The 18,741-nt window shown below is 45.0% G+C and overlaps 1 protein-coding gene and 1 long non-coding RNA gene across 3 annotated transcripts in view; one reads left to right on the top strand and one right to left on the bottom strand.

Annotated features, from left to right (window-relative positions):
- The window catches only part of Plbd1 (phospholipase B domain containing 1), a 50,233-nt gene that overhangs the window by 22,724 nt on the left and 8,768 nt on the right, over window positions 1-18,741 (top strand). Inside the window, exons 5-7 of one of the 2 annotated variants that reach the window (XM_006506485.4) lie at window positions 3,948-4,088; window positions 5,005-5,149; window positions 14,045-14,374. In XM_006506485.4, the coding sequence (XP_006506548.1) occupies window positions 3,948-4,088; window positions 5,005-5,149; window positions 14,045-14,049 (291 nt within the window). In that variant the 3' untranslated portion in view covers window positions 14,050-14,374. Of the gene's footprint in view, window positions 1-3,947; window positions 4,089-5,004; window positions 5,150-14,044; window positions 14,375-18,741 lie in introns of those variants that run through there. The other variant, NM_025806.2, reaches the window with a different exon arrangement.
- Window positions 513-9,416, bottom strand: Gm40409. Its single transcript, XR_869515.2, has 3 exons — window positions 9,256-9,416; window positions 3,144-3,336; window positions 513-1,039 (listed from the first exon to the last, which is right to left on the bottom strand). It is a non-coding gene; the product is annotated as a predicted gene, 40409 (long non-coding RNA).

The raw sequence follows: 18,741 nt of genomic DNA, 5'->3' as shown, positions 1-18,741 counted from the left end.
AAGAGCCAGTTATCAATGTACAAGATTTTAAGCTCACTCAATGGGGGTTAGTGTTTCAGGTTATCTGCTCTTTAAGGCAAAAATGTCTCAGTATATAACTTCTGATTGGTGGCAGTCACTTAAGCACGGATCTGTGCCTTCATTATGGAAGGGAACTAACAAACCTGAGATGCCTAAGATAACCAGTTGACACAGTTCTGAAAGTTAAGGCTGTTTTGTTAAGGAAGGTAGTATATGGTGTGCATGTGTGTTTGCGTGTGCATGTGTGTGTTGATGTATACATGTATACATTAGGCAAAATACTTGAAAAAATGTTCACCACAATGATGTCCATGATTCTTAATCTCAGGTGTTCTCCCCTCCGCTCATAAGTTAAAATTACAATTTACAAGCTGGGCACACACCTGAAACTCAAGCCCTTAGGAGTGGAGAAGAGAGGCTCAAGAGTTCAAGGCCATTGTGCTGGCTAGTTTGAACTGTCAACACAACTAATGGCCATCAGGGAAGAGATTCCTGAGGGGCTGTCAAGGGCAGGCCTGCCTGTGTGTGTGGGAGGAATTGTCTGGACTGTTAGTGGGGGTGGAAAACCCCCGCTCTGAATATGGGTGATATGTTGTGCCCTGGCACTGTGTAAGAATGGAGAACGCTATCCGAGTAGCAAGCACACAGTGGGGATGCAAGCACACAGTGAGGATTCCTTTGTTCTCTTTGCTCTTTACTGTGGATGAGTCTTAACCTGCAACTTGTATGCCACATAAATCCTTTCCTTCCCTGGGTCCATTCTTGTCCACATATTTTATCACGTCAATAGAGATGAAACTAGAACATCCATCTTCTGCTGCATGGTGAATCTGCGGCCAGCCTGGGGTAAATGAAACACTGTATGTGGAGTCATTTACGAGGTGGGCCTTAATTGAGAAAATGCCTCCATAAGATCAGGCTGTAGGCAAGCCTGTACTGCATTTTCTTAATCAGCAATTGATGAGAAGGTCCCAGCGCATTGTGGGTGGTACTGTCTCGGGGTTGGTGGTTCTGGGTTCTGTAAGAAAGCAGGCCAGGGAGAGAAGCCAGTAAACAGCACACCTCCATGGCCTCTGCTTCAGTTCCCGCTTCTAGGTTCCTACCCTGTGTAAACTTTTTGGTCATGATGTTTCATCACAGCAATAGAAACCCTATCTAGGATACTATATAAAAAAGAGAGAAAGGAAGAATAAGTAATTGGGGAGGAGAGGGAAGGTAGGAAGGAAGGAAGGAAGGAAGGAAGGAAGGAAGGAAGGAAGGAAGGAAGGAAGGAAGGAAGGAAGGAATTTTGAAACCATCCTGATAAATAGTTCCTGGTAGTCTGGTGTTGCCAGGCTGTGCAAAAAGAGGACCCTATTCTAAAACACTGGTTAGGATTTCTGTGCTTTGTATGAAAACCAGGTACCCCTGCGACCTCTGATCCAGAAATCTCCATTTAGTGTTATCACAAGGACACACCAGCAGATACATAATAAGGGAGATGTGCAGAACTGGTGATTGTAAGTCATGTATTATAGCAGAAGACTGAAACCTTCCAAATGCAGAGGGAGCCAAAGGAGTAGCACCGATAAATCCAGGTTCCGTCTGGGAACAGCCTTGGGAATTTGTTACTAACTATAAAAGACGCTGGCCTCGAACTCAAAAATCCACCTGCCTCTGCCTCCCGAGTGCTGGGATTGAGAAATGTTTCTTACATGCTGTCTTCTATCCAGATAATGTTGGATGGAAGGGTAGAGAGATATGTAGATATGAGAGAGAGAGAGAGAGAGAGAGAGAGAGAGAGAGAGAGAGAGAGAGAATAGAGTTTCCCTTTTTTCTGTTTTTGAGAATAAACAATGCTTATTGAGACTGTGAAAGGATAAAGTCTCTTGCTGCCAAATCTGATGATTTGGATTCAGTCACTATGTGGACAAAGTGACAGAAGAGAACTGATGCCTACAAATTATTGTCTGACCTCCATATGTGCACCATGGCATTTGTGCACATAGACACACAGACACACACACATGAATGCTGCACACATATGTCCACACAAACATGCACATGTGCACACACCTTCCACCCACCAATACACAAAAATACAGAATATAATTTAAACATTTTTAAAGACTAAAACCCTAGCATTCTTCAGAGATGACACAGCAGGTGAGAGCATGGGCCACTCTTGCAGAGCACCTGTAGTCAATTCCCAGCATTCACAATTGAATTCACATCTGTAACTCCAGTGCCCACTTCTGGCATCCTTGGATGCTGTGTACATATAGTGCACAGCCATACATGCAGGCAAAACATCTATGCATATAGAGTAAAAGTAAATACATTTAAAAATAAGAATAATTTTAGAAATCTAAACCTTGAAAACAATACCCATAAAAGAGAGGAAGAACAACGGAAGAAGCAGAGACGGCATTTCCTTTAACATTTTTTTTTTACTTTTTTGAGATAATAATTATATCATTTTCCCCTTCCCTGCCCCCCCATCCTTTCATGAACTCCTTGCTCTCAAATTTAAGATTTCTTTTTTTTATCTGTTGTTACATATACATGTATTGTATAGATGTAGATGACGATGATGATGATAGATAGATAGATAGATAGATAGATAGATAGATAGATAGATAGATAGATAGATATTCCTAAATACATAAAAGCAGGTGGCTCATTCTATATATGATACTTATCTGTGTGTTTCAGGGCTGACCATTTCGAACTGGATAATGAACTGGTGGGCTTTTCTTGGGGTAGACTCTCTCTCCCATTCTCAGCATTTCTTAGTCCCTAGAGTTCTTCAGTAGGGCTGAGGCTCCATAGTCACTCCCCTGCCCCTCCCGCCTTCTGTTCTTGCCATCCTTGTTCAACTCATGTTGTCGAGACTCCAACATTCGTAGGAGGCAGACTATCACAGGAAAGCCCCTGGTTTTCTGGGTCCCTTCATCTTTACATGCTCCTCCCGCCATGCTCCTCCCACCATGCTCCCCGAGCCTTAGGTGCTGGAGGTTTTATAAATGTATCCTTTGGGACTGGGCTCCAGCACTCTGCATTTTGATTGGTTGTGCTTTTTGAGTGGTCTCTGTCTGTTGCAAAAAGACATTTCCTTGATGATGGATGAGGACTACACTTACCCGTGGGTACCAGGACAAATATCTAAACTTTTAGCAAAGTGGAGTAATCCTTCGAGTGTGGTGGTTCATCCCTGGAATCTGCTCACGTGGGGGTGCTAAGGCAGGAGAGTTTCTGTGAGTTCTTCATCAACTTGGCTGCAGAGTAGAGTAATGTCTCAAGAGACAATAGAAAGAGACTGGAAAAGAGGCTCCTCTGAGAACAAAAAGAAAAAGACAATTTCTGTGGTGTTTTAAGTGAGAGTGAACCCCGTAGGTTCGTATATTTGAGTACTTTGTCACAAACAGCTACTAGAACTGTTTGGGAAGGATTGGAGGTGTGGCTTTGTTGGAGGAGGTGTGTCACTGATGGTGGGCTTGGAGGTTTCCAAAGCTCATTTCCTGTTAGCTCTGGGGGGGGGAGGGGTTCATGCGTAAGGGTCAGATGTAGCTCCCAGTTACTGCCCCAGTGCTATGCCTTCCTGCCTGCCACTGTGTTCTTCAATATGGTAATTACAGACTAAAACCCTCTGGAACCATGAAACGCAATAAGGTTAGTGCCACACCTCAGGAACCCCTGCAGAGGAACACCAACAGAAGCTCTGATTCTTGTCCTCCACGAGGAATTTCACTAGTAGAAATTCTGTCCCCACACAAATGTGCTAACACTGCTTCTCAATTATAAAAGCCAGAAAGTGAGTTTGTGAATTACAGTACCATGAAGTACCCCTGTCACACCGTATACCCCCCACAAAGCAGTGATTTCACGGAGCATGAATAACAGGGAAAGATGACACCTGTCACAAGTGCTATTGTGTCTTTTCACAGCCCATGACAATGTTCCAAATTCAGTTCCTGAACGCCGTTGGTGACCTGTTGGACCTTATTCCCTCCCTATCTCCCACAAAAAGCAGCAGCATGATGAAGTTTAAGATTTGGGAAATGGGCCACTGTTCTGCTCTTATTAAGGTGAGACCTGCAGCCCTGCCTTCTTCCTACCCACATAGACCTTTTTATTAACATGTATTGGCATATGTTCTTCATACACCATAACAGATTTCACATTCTTCTTCTATATGTCTATCACCCATGTATGGCTAACCCTTTCTTACTCCTGGCTGGATGTTATGGTACATGGATCCTCTATGATAGAAGTTATGAACCGGCAGGAGGCTCAGCGGTTAAGAGCACTGACTGCTCTTCCAGAAGTCTTAAGAGATCTTAAGTTCAATTCCCAACAACCACATGGTGGCTCACAACCATCTGTGATGGGATCTGATGCCCTCTTCTGGAGAGAATGACAATGAACTCGTTATATATATATGGAGAGAGAGAGAGAGAGAGGGAGAGAGAGAGAGAGAGAGAGGAGAGAGAGGAGAGAGAGAACTGGCAGAAACTTGGATAAAGTTCAAGATTCCTATCTTCTAGATTGTTCTGTTTCACACAGCAGAAGGACAGTCTGTGTTGTATACATTAAGGGTTAATTTTGGAGCCCTTGGCTATATCTTCCAATAGTAAATAAAGCAATAGTCTAGGAGTAGATCACTCATCGGGTAAAAGGCTCTTGCTGCCAAGCCTGAGGACCTGAGTTCAATCCCCGAGAACCACAGGGTGAAAGGAGAGAATTAGCTCCACAGATTGTCCTCTGACCGCTACATGTAAACCATCGCACACTCACATCCACAGGAATACATACATACATATGTACACACATACATGCACACTCATACACGCTCACACACAGACACCCAAATAAATGTAATTCTTTCTAAGAAGAGAGTACCACAAAGATTTACCTAAGTTGGTACACCCCTGAATGCCTCCTGCATGTAATATGTAGAGAGCTACCATACACCTGCGTTATTAACTATGATTCTAATGGCAGGTCCTTCCTGGATTTGAAAACATCTATTTTGCCCACTCAAGTTGGTACACATATGCAGCCATGCTCAGGATCTATAAACATTGGGACTTCAACATCAAGGACAAATACACCCTCAGCAAACGGCTGTCTTTCAGCAGTTATCCAGGTAAGTAAACTTAGAGCAAGATCTGCGTAAACTTTTTCAAAATGAAACATTGGTAATCCGAAGTTAGCTGGAAGAGAAACGAACTGTCTGCAGGTGGGGTACAGTCTGATTTTAGAGTCTCATTTAACAGGATGACACAAAGGGGGTTTACAGAGTCGCCGAGCAGAAAGTGCTTTGCAAATGCCAGTAGATGCATCGGAATTTATCTCCGATGCCAATAGAGCACTTACGTCTCTGCTTCCCGGGCTGTGCCGTGCTAGCAGATGGACTCGGCAGGCCCTGCTTTCAGTAGCTCCGGTTCCCTCGTTCACAGTGCTGTGCCCACTTCTTCACCTGATGTGTGACAATTCGTACTTTTGCTAATGGAGGATTGTGTGTAGACTTTTAGCTCTTGTACAGCAGTCGGGAGAGCCAGGAATCACAAATAATTAACAGTATCCCTGGACATGTTAGGCTCTGTCTTAGCTACGTTTCCTGTTGCTATAACAAAACACCCTGACGGCTGAAGGGAGAGAGGGCTTCTCTTGGCTCGCACTTAAGGGTGTGGAAATCCTTGAGACAAGAGCTTGAGGCAGCTGGTCACAAGTGTCCATAGACAGGAAACAGAGAGAGATGGGTGCTCCTGTTAACCTCCCTTTCTTCTGTTTATCCAGTCCGTGAGCCAAGACCAGGAAGTAGGGCCACCTGCATTTAGGGTGGGTCTTCCCACCCCCATTAGCCTAGTAAGACAGTCCTTCATGGGCTTAACCAGACAGAGGCTAACCTAATCTAGACAATCCCTCTCATAGGTGTGGCCAGACTTCCCAGGTGTCTCCTGGGTGACTGGGTTTCCTATCAAATTGGTGATCAATATTAACCATGATAGCCGTAAACACTTAGCAAGCATAGGGAGGAGCCCAAAGAGGGAGGACACCCCAGTCGCTTGATGGGGAAGGCGAGGCTGACAATGGCAGTGAACTGTGACTGAGATTCAAACAGTAGATAGGATGGGAGGTCTGAGAGGAGGGCTTGCAAAAGCCCATGCCTAAAGGAGACCTGTGGGGATTGACAGTGAACTAAGGGTGGTGACAGGGACATAGGGCAGAGGGACACAACTTTCCTGAACATTGGACTTGTTGAGAGGGGCAGCTGCGTAGCTCCCATTGACTGATGGGGGTGGGGCAGGAATGTGGAGCCACTATTTCCAGAGCTAACTTCTTGAGAATAGAATATAGATTTAAGGCTAGGCACAGTGGCACATGCCTTTAGTCCCACCATTTGGGAGGCACAGGCAGGCAGGTCCTTGGGATTTTTGAGGCAAACTCAGACTAGGTAGAATTCCATGCCAGCTGGGACTACGTAATGAAACTTTGTGTCAGAAAGGCGGGGTGGGGGGGGGAGGAGGAAGGGAGGGAGGAAGGAAGGGAGGGAGGGAGGGAGGGAGGAAGGAAGGAAGGAAGGAAGGAAGGAAGGAAGGAAGGAAGGAAGGAAGGAAAGGGGGCGAGAAAGACAGAGACAGAGAGAGAAGAAAGAAAAGCAGAAAGAAGGAAGGATGGAGCTGATGGTACAGTTCGGCTGGTAAAGGAGCCCGCTGGGAGCCTCAGGGCCTGAGTTTGACCCCCAGATCCTCATCCTAGAAGAATTAGCTTCTGTAAATTGTCCTATGACCTCTACATGTGTCCTATATACCATATGCTCCCACATACAATAAATAAATTCAAATGTAATTTTAAATACTAAATACGGTCAGTGCTACTGTTATGGAGTGGAATGTAAATATCTGTTTTCCAACGGTCTTAGGCAACCCTAGTGAAAGGGTCATGTGATCCGCAAAGGGGTCGTTACTCACAGGGTTTGCACTTCTCTTCTATAATAAAGGCCGCCTCCTTTAGAGGTTGCAGAGCTTTGGACAAGTATTCTCTTGAAGTGTCATCACCTATAGAGACACGTTTATGCAGCTCAGTGGAAGGTAATGAATCTCTTGCAAAGCCAGGTTTGTCCTGTGAGCAACCTCAGGGGGCAGGAGCATGTGAGGAACCGCCTATCACATAAAAGTGGGGCCCATTGGGCGAGCTGGCTGGAAATGGAGCCGAGAGTTCACGTTCTATAACACTGTCCATGCCTCCCTTCGCCCTCCCACCCACACGCCAGTTAAAGAAGGGAGATGGGATTTCCCTGAGAACAAGGTCAACAGGTGACCTTGGGAAGTCAGACTTTTAGCACAGGCTCTGTAATAAAAGTTGTTCCGAATCATTTCACCAGTGTGACAGCTAGGACGCAAGCTTGCTGCAAAGAAGACAGTAAGGGACAGCTGAGGGAGTTTACACTCCTGTACCATGCAGCAGGTGGAAGTCCTAAAACTCCTTATATTGAGTGGGAGTGTGTGTATGCGCACATGTGCATGTGTGTGTGCATGCGTGTGTGTGTGTGTGTGTGTGTGTGTGTGTGTAGGGAAGCTAGAGAAGACGTCCCGGGCAAAGAGATGGGTAGGAGGCTTATGCTATCCCAGCCAGTCTTGGCCAAGAGATCTAGAAATTTTCTAGAAAGCAATTTCTTCTATGCTAGACACAGATCAGGAATAAGATGTCTGGCATAGTCCACCTGGTTAGTCACAGGGTGATTGAAGGAGACTTCAGTCATTGTAAGGAAGGTCTTTCAAAGATGAAGAGGTATGAAGAGGTATGTGTATGGGCAGGGTGAGACAGCCCAGAGCTCGGGTTCGTGTTGAGGTCAGCAGTACCTGGCCGGCACGCCTTGCTATATCTTCTCAGGACGTTGCATGGTAACCTCTAAAGGCCATCAGAACAACTTAATGACGTAACTAGTAATTAATGGAATTAGTCCTTCAAGTGCTGTTTATAAAGATTACATCTGAAGCTGGGCGCAGTGGTGCTTGCCCGTAATCTTAGCACTGGGGAGGTGGAGGGAACAAGCTTAGGAGTTCAGGGCAGCACGGGCTATATTAGGCCTTACCACAAAACGGCAGAACATTATCAACCAGGTCGCTGTAAACAATGGATTCATAGCAATTGACTTGAGCACGTGCATTCATTTAAGTATATGGTTATGTAGCTTCACATACAGTGTTAATTAGTTTTCCACCACTATAATGAAATGCCTGGCCAGGCATAGTGGCACATATCTTTAATCCTAACACTCAAGAGGCAGAGATTGGCAGAGCTCTGTGAGTTCCAGGCCAGCTAGGGACTCTCTTTCTTAAAAATAGATAGATAGATAGATAGATAGATAGATAGATAGATAGATAGATAGATAGATAGATAGATAGATACATAGATACATAGATACATAGATACATAGATACACAGATAGATACATAGATACATAGAAACATAGATACATAGACACATAGATATATAGATACATAGATGAATGGATGATAGACAGACAGACAGGAAAAAGTGAAATGCCTGATGTTCTATGAAGAATAAGTGGCTAACTTAGCGTGCACATTTGCGTGTTCACCAGCACAGCGTTGGCACATACTTAGTTCTGAGCTACATTACATGATGGCGCGAAGCCAGAGCACTGTCAAAGCCACTGTGTCTCAACCCAGGAACAGAGAGGAGAGAGGAGGGTGGAGGGCAGAGGGCAGAGGGCAGAGGGAGCACAGCCCTTAGTCCTCCTCAAGAACAGTCAAGAGACCATGAGAAGCATTAGTCAGCTTGGCCTCAGTGACAAATTTCTCCTTTGAGGCCCCACCTCTCAAAGGTGCTACTGTCCCTAGTAACAATCATAAGAGTTCCAGACCCTAGACCATAGTGAAACTTGGGCATATAGTTTTAATTAAATTTATTCTTAAATAAGTTCTGATGGTACTGTAGTCAAAATGAATTTTTAAATTCCTTCTTCCAATCATACACTGCTCATGTGTGTGTGTGTGTGTGTGTGTTAGTTGGTCACTGCTACATAACAAAGAGCCCTAAAACCCAGCAGTGTAACACGGTATCAGTCGTTCAGCATCTCATGGATTTTGTGGGCCAGCAACTCAGGTAGGTTCAGTGAGGAAAGTGTGTCTAGATGGTAGCCGATGTCACAGAGACTGGGGGCCTGAGGGGCTGGACATGCAGGTGGCAGAACTGAAGCTTGGGGTTCCCAAGGGCACTCACAGGCCTGGTGTGGCAGCTGACACTCCATCTCCACTCTAGACTCTCCTCAGGAGTGACTAAGTGTCTCCATGACAGGGTACTTGGTTCCCACCAAATCAGGTGACACTGGAGAACAAGCTGCTCTGCCTATTGTGACCTCACTCAGAGGTCACATGGCCACTTCCTCCATATTCCATTTATTAGGAGGATTATGACCAGTTTACGCTAAAGGCAAAAAATTAGAATCTAACTCTTGAAGCAAAAAAAAAAAAGTGGAAAATTCAAGGCCACAACTGTACCCCACATTCAGTTGTCTGGAGTGAGGATTGTGAGTCTAAGGCCAACCTAGTGTACCTAGTGAGACTCTGTCTCAAAATCCAAAACAAAGCACTATGTAGATAGAGCTTTTACTGTTTGATTATTTTATCTTTGAGGCAGGGTTTTATTATGTAGTCCAGCTGGCCTGACACTCACTATGTACACCAGGCTGGCCTCAGATGCACAGAAATGCACCTTGCCGTCACATCCAGAGTCCTGGAATGAAAAGGGGCCCGCCCATGGTGTGGAGCACCTGGCCTCCGGTGATATTTGTCATTGTTACTTACTTCCCTGAGACCTTTCTGTATTTGTTGTAAGTGCGGTGTTCTTGTGCTACATGCACAAGTTAGTAGTCTCTACTAACTTGCGGGAATTAGTGCTCTCTTTCCATCGGGTGGGTCTGGAGATAGAACTCAGATCTTCAGGCTTGGCGGCCAGTATCTTTCCCTACCAACACAGCTCTGAGGTTCAGAGCTCCCTCTAGCCCTAGACTTCTCTAAATTATCTATCACTTGTAGGACATTTTGTAGATTCCTTGGGATTTTTTTTTCTATCCATAAGTGACTGTTATCTCTGAATGAAATTTTCTCCTCCTGTCCTTTATGTACCTTTGATGCCCTCCCCGTGGTTATCTGGGTAAGATCTTGGGGTTGATGCAGACTAGGTAGATGAAAACCTTCACCTGCCTCCTGCTGTTTCCTATTATGCGGGTTTCCTATTAGCTATGCTATAGATGCGGGTTTCCTATTAGCTATGGGCGGTTTGTGGTGGTAACTAAAATCCTTTCCCTCCCACTGTGCTGGGAGATTTTGTGAAGAATGCTTTGTTTTTATCTTAGCAAATCCTTTCTCAGCACCTACTGGGAGGAACATATGACTTTTCTTTTTTACAAACATTGATTGATTTATGCCTATTGATTTTCTGACATTAAGCCAGTTTAACATTCCTAGGTTAATCCTAATCATGATTCATTATTCAAAATAACAGGACTTTCTATGCCCACCAAGTCCGGAATAACAACACAGAGACGTATATTTACTATGAATGCTTAAAGCCTTTGCTTAAGCTTGTTCCTATCTAGCTCTTATAACTTATTAATCTACATTCTATTCTATGTCCTGCCACTTGGTTTGCTACCTCTGTCTCTTGTCCCAACCTGCTTCTTCCTCCACACCGAACTGGCGAATTCTCCCACACCTGACTCCCTCCCAGAGTTCCCATCTCTGCCAGAAGTCCCGCCCATTCTCTCCTCCTTTGCTGCAGGCCATCTGATTTCTAATTAACCAATCAGAAAGTGAGAGAGGGAGTGTTTACAAAATATGATGCAGCCGTAAGAATAATACCAAAGACACAGAGCATTTAAATGATACAAATACAGTCTTCACACAGTGCGCAATAGTATTATCTCAACAATTCAATTTGGTTTTTTAATTCCAAATTACCAGTGTATTGTTACGGGCTTTTTTTTTCTATATCTGAGACAGATACTGCTACGTTTTCCCTTTGAGGTAATAGTGTTAGCAGCAGGGTAAGCAGGCCCTGAGCATAAAACTGTCCTTCATCTTAAATGTTGTGAAGGGGCTTCTAAGGGCTGGTGTGGTTTTTCTCAGTGAAGTCACCGAGGCATGGAAGAGTTCTGGAATATTCTCAGCAATTGAGTTTCTTTCACTGATAGACGTGCTAGTGGTCTAATTCTTGAATCTGTGTCTTTTAAGGAGTTTTTTGTTGTTGTTTGGTTTTTTTCCTGTTCTAAGGTTTTTTTGGTTTTTGTTTTGTTTTGTTTTTTTTTTTTTTAATGAAAGTTAAATGTATTCCCTGGCATTTTGTCATCTGTAGGACGGGTGATGGTGTTCATGGTCCTTCTCATTATCACGCTAGTGTGTGTTGATCTCATGAATTAGTTTCTCGTTGTTTTTCCCCCCAAGAACCAAACCTGTTCTATTCATTTGTTTCCTATTCTTTGTCAGTTTTCTTTATTGTTTCCATTTTATTTTTTCCTTCTACTTACTTTACAAGCTTAGATAGCTGATTTTGATCTATCAAGAGCACATAAAACTATAAACTATCCACGATGTGCTTTCACAGTCCTGTTTGACCCATAGAGTTTAGATGATATATTTGGTCTTAAGCCTGCCATCTTATTACTTAGTTTCTTTATTTCATCTGTCTTGTGTCTATTTTGATATTTAGTTTCTTTATATCATCTGTCTTCTTTCTCCGGTTTCTCTTTATAAGCATTTTAACACAATGGGGCTGGAGAGACGGCTCGGAGGTTGAGAGCACTTGCTCTCACACTTCACTTCAGGTTAATATTTAATTATATGTATAAAAACACAGGTAGGGCTGGGGATGTAGTTCAGTTGGCTTCATGCCTGAAAGCTTTAGGTTCAATCCCCTGCACCACAAACACTGGATGTGGTGGCTTCTGCGGACAACACGAAGTCCTTGGAGAAGGATCAGAAGTTCAAGGCCATGCTCTGCCTTCTTACTGCTCTTACACACAGCCTGGTAACTGCATGAAGTCTCACTCCCAGGAACTCAGGTCATCTTAATTACTTCTCTTTTGACCCTGTCTCCATACACAGGCAGCATCTAAGACAGGAAGTCTCAGGGCTCCAGACTTTTAGTTTTAGGGATCGCAGCCTATGGTGTAATGGGCAGTGAGGACCCTGAGGGAGGGAAGCCTCGTTCTCGTGCTTAGTCAGCGCTGGGTCACTGTCCTGTGCCACCGATGGCCGCTTTCTAGCCCCTTCATAGCAATTCTTAATAGAAATAGCAGAAAGCCCACACCTCTAATGCCAGCATCCAGGAGGCAGAGGCTGGCAGATCCACCTCTGTGAGTTCAAGGCCAGCTTGGTCTACAGAGTGATTTCCAGGAGAGCTAGAGCTACCTAGTAAGACCTTGTCTCAATAAAAAGAAAAAAGAAAAAAGAAAAAGAAACAAGAAATGGGTGGGGCCTAGACCTGCCAAGCACTGTGAGAAGTAGGCCACATTCAAGGCTTAAATTAATTGCTAATAAAGCTTGTTTGTGTTCTGGAAAAAAAGGAAAAGAAAAAAAATTTTTTTCTTTACAATTCCCTACTATGTGCTTGGCTCTGTGACCTGTTGATAACATTTGTCTTATACAGAGTAAAGTAGGTCATTTAATTTCTACCAAACAATCAAAAAAAAATCAATGGTATTTTATTTTGATTCCTTAAAGACAGAAATCGGTTGAGAGAAGTTAACTACGCTATCCGGTCAGATCAAAGCCGTACAACCACACTGAGTCCCGGGTTTGAACACAGTATATCTGACTTTGCTCTTTCCTGATATGGCTCTGTTTGCACTGAACTGTGGTTTGTATTTGTGTGTATCTGGGTGGAGACAGCACTTGCAGACACAATGCCACCAAGAACACACACACATGGTGAGACACACTCAGATTGTCGCAGAAAGCCTCCATTACAGGTAATTAAGCCTGGAGCCTCAGGATCATCATTACTGGGGTCAATTAAAGACACTTTGATGCATTCCAGCTTTGGCCGGCAAGCAAAAGCTCCTCTCAACCCCAGGCTGAATTCATGGTCCATGAATACAAACTACAGAAATGTAATTTCCCTTCAAGTTTCCCAGGGGAGTTTGCTGGAAGCCCACATACAGTGTTACCCCTAGGAGTACATCTTTCTTCTTTAAGTGCCACCATTAGTGTGTGAGATCAGAGGACACTGTGGTATGCTCCGTTCCCTCTGTCCATCTTTTCATGGATTCCAGGGATCAAACTTGGACCAGCAAGTTTGTGTAGCAAGCAGCGTTACCCACTGAGCCTTCTGGCTGGCCACAAAAGGTTTCTTTCTTATTACTAGCTCCTGGGTGATGTTCACATTCGGGGACCAGAGCCCATCCTTGGAGCCACCAGCTGCCTCTGTGGTCCCCAAAGCACAAGCCTTGCAGTAGACACACGTGAAAACACACGTGAAAACACACGTGAAAACACACGTGAAAACACACGTGAAAACACACGTGAAAACGAAATTCAATGCTCCAAGCCCCAGGAGAATTTAGTCAGTGTCCGGGGTCCATAGTGTGGTTACTCGCCTAGGTTTTAAAGTTGTCCCTTTAATAAATGTATGCTGGGAATATTTCAACGAACCATAATTACTGTTACTAATTTCATGTTACCACTTTGATCTCGGAGACTTTGTAAAATCTATACAAATGATTCACAGGTGAGCACAGGGCCAAGTTCCCAGCTTGAATCTGGGGAGGGACGAAGGAAGAATGGAAGGAAGCGGGACACGCATTGCAAAGGATTACAGGCAGATTTTGTAGCACTTGATTCTGGTTTTCTTAGACTCCCTTTTGGGTGTGTTTTATCTCCTTTGGCACCGTCCCAGGATGCGAAGTCTTCTGAGGGACACACCTGTCTTAGTCATCTTCCACCACCTGGCTCGGGGAGTGTCCTCCCTTTCAGCTCCAACAATCCCACCCCCATATTGCTATTCTCCTCAGGCTGAACTGGCCACCCAGTGACCTCCCGACTCCTCCCTGCGTGCGCAGCGCAGCCCCCAGGACTCGCTTTGCTGTTCCTGTTGCAGTCTCCTCATGGTTCGTGTGAATCATTTTCTTTTGCACGACTGTACACCTGTCCCCATCACCCTTGTCAGGGGTGTGCGGCCAGAAAAGAACTGTGTTCCAAGCCTGCCCGATATGATTCCTGACTTGCTGTGTGTGTGTGTGTGTGTGTGTGTGTGTAGGTCAAAGAATGGCTTCCATCCTTCCAGAGTGAGGAGCCCCAAGTGCCATAGATGCATAAACATTATTCACCATTTCTTCTTCAATAAATTTAACAGTTATTTATTGAGCACTTCCGTATGTTAAACCTTTGGCACCTTCTCCTGATGCCGAAATGAACAGGTATGAGTCAATACGACAAAATTCCCTTCCTTAGTAGAGTTTATATACTGAGAAAGAAAAGAAAAAAAAAGCAGATGAATAATAGACCCGGAGAAATTTCTCAGCGGGTAGAGTGCGTCCCACAACTCACATCAAGAACGCTGGGCTTTGTTCAGTTCTGAGCCCCATTTTTTAATGGGGTTATTTGATTTTCTGAAGTCCACCTTCTTGAGTTCTTTATATATGTTGGATATTAGTCCCCTATCTGATTTAGGATAGGTAAAGATCCTTTCCCAATCTGTTGGTGGTCTTTTTGTCCTATTGACGGTGTCTTTTGCCTTGCAGAAACTTTGGAGTTTCATTAGGTCCCATTTGTCAATTCTCGATCTTACAGAGCAAGCCATTGCTGTTCTGTTCAGGAATCTTTCCCCTGTACCCATATCTTCAAGGCTTTTCCCCACTTTCTCCTCTATAAGTTTCAGTGTCTCTGGTTTTATGTGAAGTTCCTTGATCCACTTAGATTGAGGAATACCGAATGGCAGAGAAGCACCTGAAAAAATGCTCAACATCCTTAATCATCAGGGAAATGCAAATCAAAACAACCCTGAGATTCCACCTCACACCAGTCAGAATGGCTAAGATCAAAAATTCAGGTGACAGCAGATGCTGGCGTGGATGTGGAGAAAGAGGAACACTCCTCCATTGTTGGTGGGATTGCAGGCTTGTACAACCACTCTGGAGATCAGTCTGGCGGTTCCTCAGAAAACTGGATATAGTACTACCGGAGGATCCAGCAATACCTCTCCTGGGCATATATCCAGAAGATGCCCCAACTGGTAAGAAGGACACATGCTCCACTATGTTCATAGCAGCCTTATTTATAATAGCCAGAAGCTGGAAGGAACCCAGATGCCCCTCAACAGAGGAATGGATACAGAAGATGTGGTACATCTACACAATGGAGTACTACTCAGCTATTAAAAAGAATGAATTTATGAAATTCCTGGCCAAATGGATGGACCTGGAGGGCATCATCCTGAGTGAGGTAACACATTCACAAAGGAACTCACACAATATGTACTCACTGATAAGTGGATATTAGCCCAAAACCTAAGATACCCAAGATATAAGATACAATTTCCTAAACACATGAAACTCAAGAAAAATGAAGACTGAAGTGTGAACACTATGCCCCTCCTTAGAAGTGGGAGCAAAACACCCTTGGAAGGAGTTACAGAGACAAAGTTTGGAGTTGAGATAAAAGGATGGACCATGTAGACACTACCATATCCGGGGATCCATCCCATAATCAGCTTCCAAATGCTGACACCATTGCATACACTAGCAAGATTATGCTGAAAGGACCCTGATATAGCTGTCTCTTGTCAGAGTATGCCTGGGCCTAGCAAACATAGAAGTGGATGCTCACAGTCGGCTATTGGATGGATCACATGGCCCCCAATGAAGGAGCTAGAGAAAGTACCAAAGAAGCTAAAGGGATCTGCAACCCTATAGGTGGAACAACATTATGAACTAACCAGTACCCCGGAGCTCTTGACTCTAGCTGCATATGCATCAAAAGATGGCCTAGTCGGCCATCACTGGAAAGAGAGGCCCATTGGACACGCAAACTTTATATGCCCCAGTACAGGGGAACGCCAGGGCCATAAAAGGGGAGTGGGTGGGTAGGGGAGAGGGGGTGGGTGGCTATGGGGGACTTTTGGTATAGCATTGCAAATGTAAATGAGCGAAATACCTAATAAAAAATGGAAAAAAAAAAAAAAAAAAAAAGAACGCTGGGCTTGGTGGTGGGCGGGTGTATCCCAGAGCTGGGAGCAGGGGCTGCTGGGTGTAAGCTGCCGGCCTGGATGCCCCAGATTCACTCCGTGGGGCCCGTGTGGAGAGCACTGACTCACTCTGGTTATTCTCCGACCTCCCTGACCCACACGCACGCCACAGCACGCTTGGGCACACACTTTTTTTTTTTTTAACTTTTTATTGATTCTTTGTGAAGTGTCACATTATGCACTCCAATCCCACTCATCTCTCCATCCATCCGCTTCCGCCCTTTACCCACCCACCTTCCCCTCAAACATGAAAACAAAAAGTAAAAAAATAAGAAAAAAAAACTCATGTGGAAGCTTCGGACACATACTCTTATTTATTAATTATTCACTTTACATTCTGATTGCTGCCCCCTCCATCTCCTCTCTCACACAGTCCCTCCCCCATACCCTCTTTCCCTGTCCTCTGAGAGGGTGGGGCTCCCCCGACCCCACCCCCACTCTGGCACATCAAGTCTCTGTAGGGCTAGGCTAACCTCTCCCACTGAGGCAGCCCAGCCAGGGAAACAGAATCCACAGATAAACAACAGTTCTAGGGACAGTCCCCGCTGCAGTTATTGGGAGACCTGCATGAAGACCAAGTTGCACATCTGCTACATATGTGTGGTGTGGACCTGAATCCAACTCAGGTATGCACTTTAGTTGGTGGTTCAGTCTCTGAGAGCCCCAAGAGTTCAAGGGAGTTGACTCTGGTGGTCTTCCTGTGGAGTTCCTGTCCCCTTCAGGGCCCTCAATCTTTTCCCTCTCACACTTCCATAAGAGTCCCAGCTCTGTCCACTGTTTGGCTGTGGGTCTCTGCATCTGTTGCAGTCAGCTGCTGGGTGGAGTCTCTCAGAGGACAGTTATGCTAGGCTCCTGTCTGCAAGCACAACAGAGTATAATTAATAGTGTCAGGGACTGGTGCTTGCCCATGGGATGGGTCTCAAGTTGGGCCGGTCATTGGTTGGCCATTCCCTCAGCCTCTGCTCCATTTCTGTCCCTGCATTTCTTGTTGACAGGAAAAATTTGGGGTAAAAAGTTTTGTGGGTGTATTGGGGTCCCCATCCCTCCACTGGGGGTTCTACCTGGCTACTGGAGGTGGCCACTTAAGGTTCCATGAATCTCAACTAAAGTCACCCTGCCCATAGGCTCCAGGGAGCCTCCCCCATTCCAGGTGTCTGGCACATTCTACAGATGCCCCCCAACCCTGCCAGCCACCAATTTACATTCACTCTCCTGGCCCCCTGGGACTCTCTCCTGTCTCCCCACATCTGATCCTGAACACCCCCATTCCCCTCCCCATCTTTCTCTCACTCAGTTCCTTCCATACCTCTGCCTCCCATGATTATTTTATTCCCTCTTCTAAGTGAGATCCAAGCATCCTGACTTGGACCTTCCTTCTTGTTTAGCTTCGTTGGGACTGTGGGATAGATCCAGGGTATTGTATGACTAATATCCACTTATCAGAGAGTACATAACGTGCGTGTCCTTGTGGGTCTGGGTTACCTCACTCAGGATGATATTTTCTATTTCCATCCATTTGCCTGCAAATTTCACGATGTCCTTGTTTTTAATAGCTGAGTAGTATTCCATTGTGTAGATGTACCACATTTTCTTATTCATTCTTCCATTCTGGCTATTATGAATAAAGCTGCTATGAATAGAGTAGAGCACCTGTCCTTGTGATAGGGTGTAGCATCTTTGAGGTAAATGCATTGTTGATCACAGACTGCTTCCAGTCTCGACGTTTGGGCTCCTTGTGTTTTAGTGAAATCCAGTGTGTGTGTGTGTGTGTGTGTAGTATATGTGTATGTGCATGTCATAACACACATGTGGAGGTCAGGAGTGGGTTTCAGGGACAGAGCTCAGCTTGTCAGGCTTGGCGGCCGGTGCCTTTCCCTGCTTCCTTACTTGGCCCTTATCAAGGTGGGCTTTGTTTACTGAAAAAAGACTGCGTCTTAATCTCAGCAACAAAGTTACCATGGGATGCTATCTGAGGGCGGGCGTTATAGAACGTGGCATTTCTCCTTTTCCCCTTAACTGAGAATGATCTGCCTTCCAGAGCTACCTTTGGGATGGCAGCGAGGTTAGGATCGACAGGAACGACGTTTCCCTTTATGGCCAAGCATGGGGACTTGGTATCCTCCTTTAATGTTTTGCTTGCTGTTTTTAAGCTCGACAATATAGAGTCACCCTCCTCGAGTAGCTTTTGCAACCCAATTCATCACTTTGTTTTTGCTGTTCGAGAACTCTAGGCAGGCTGTATTTTACTACCCTCTGGCTTCTTAAGGACCCTTACTCTGCAATGAGAGGTTCTCAGTCACTCATTTACAAAAGAACGCCTGCCCTCTTGTGTCCAGACAGAGTACTACAGCAAGGAGGGACTTAGCAAACCTGCATTCTACCGGCTAGGATCCTCCTTCTCCAGGGCTCGCCCACAGAGGCCATGCCTGTTTGTTGTTTGAGCACTGCAAAAGGGACTTAGAAATG

The sequence above is a fragment of the Mus musculus genome, chromosome 6 (genome assembly GCF_000001635.26).
Source record: "Mus musculus strain C57BL/6J chromosome 6, GRCm38.p6 C57BL/6J".
NCBI lineage: Eukaryota > Metazoa > Chordata > Mammalia > Rodentia > Muridae > Mus > Mus musculus.
Note: the sequence above shows the minus strand (reverse complement) of the source record. Positions and strands in the feature narration are given on the sequence as shown.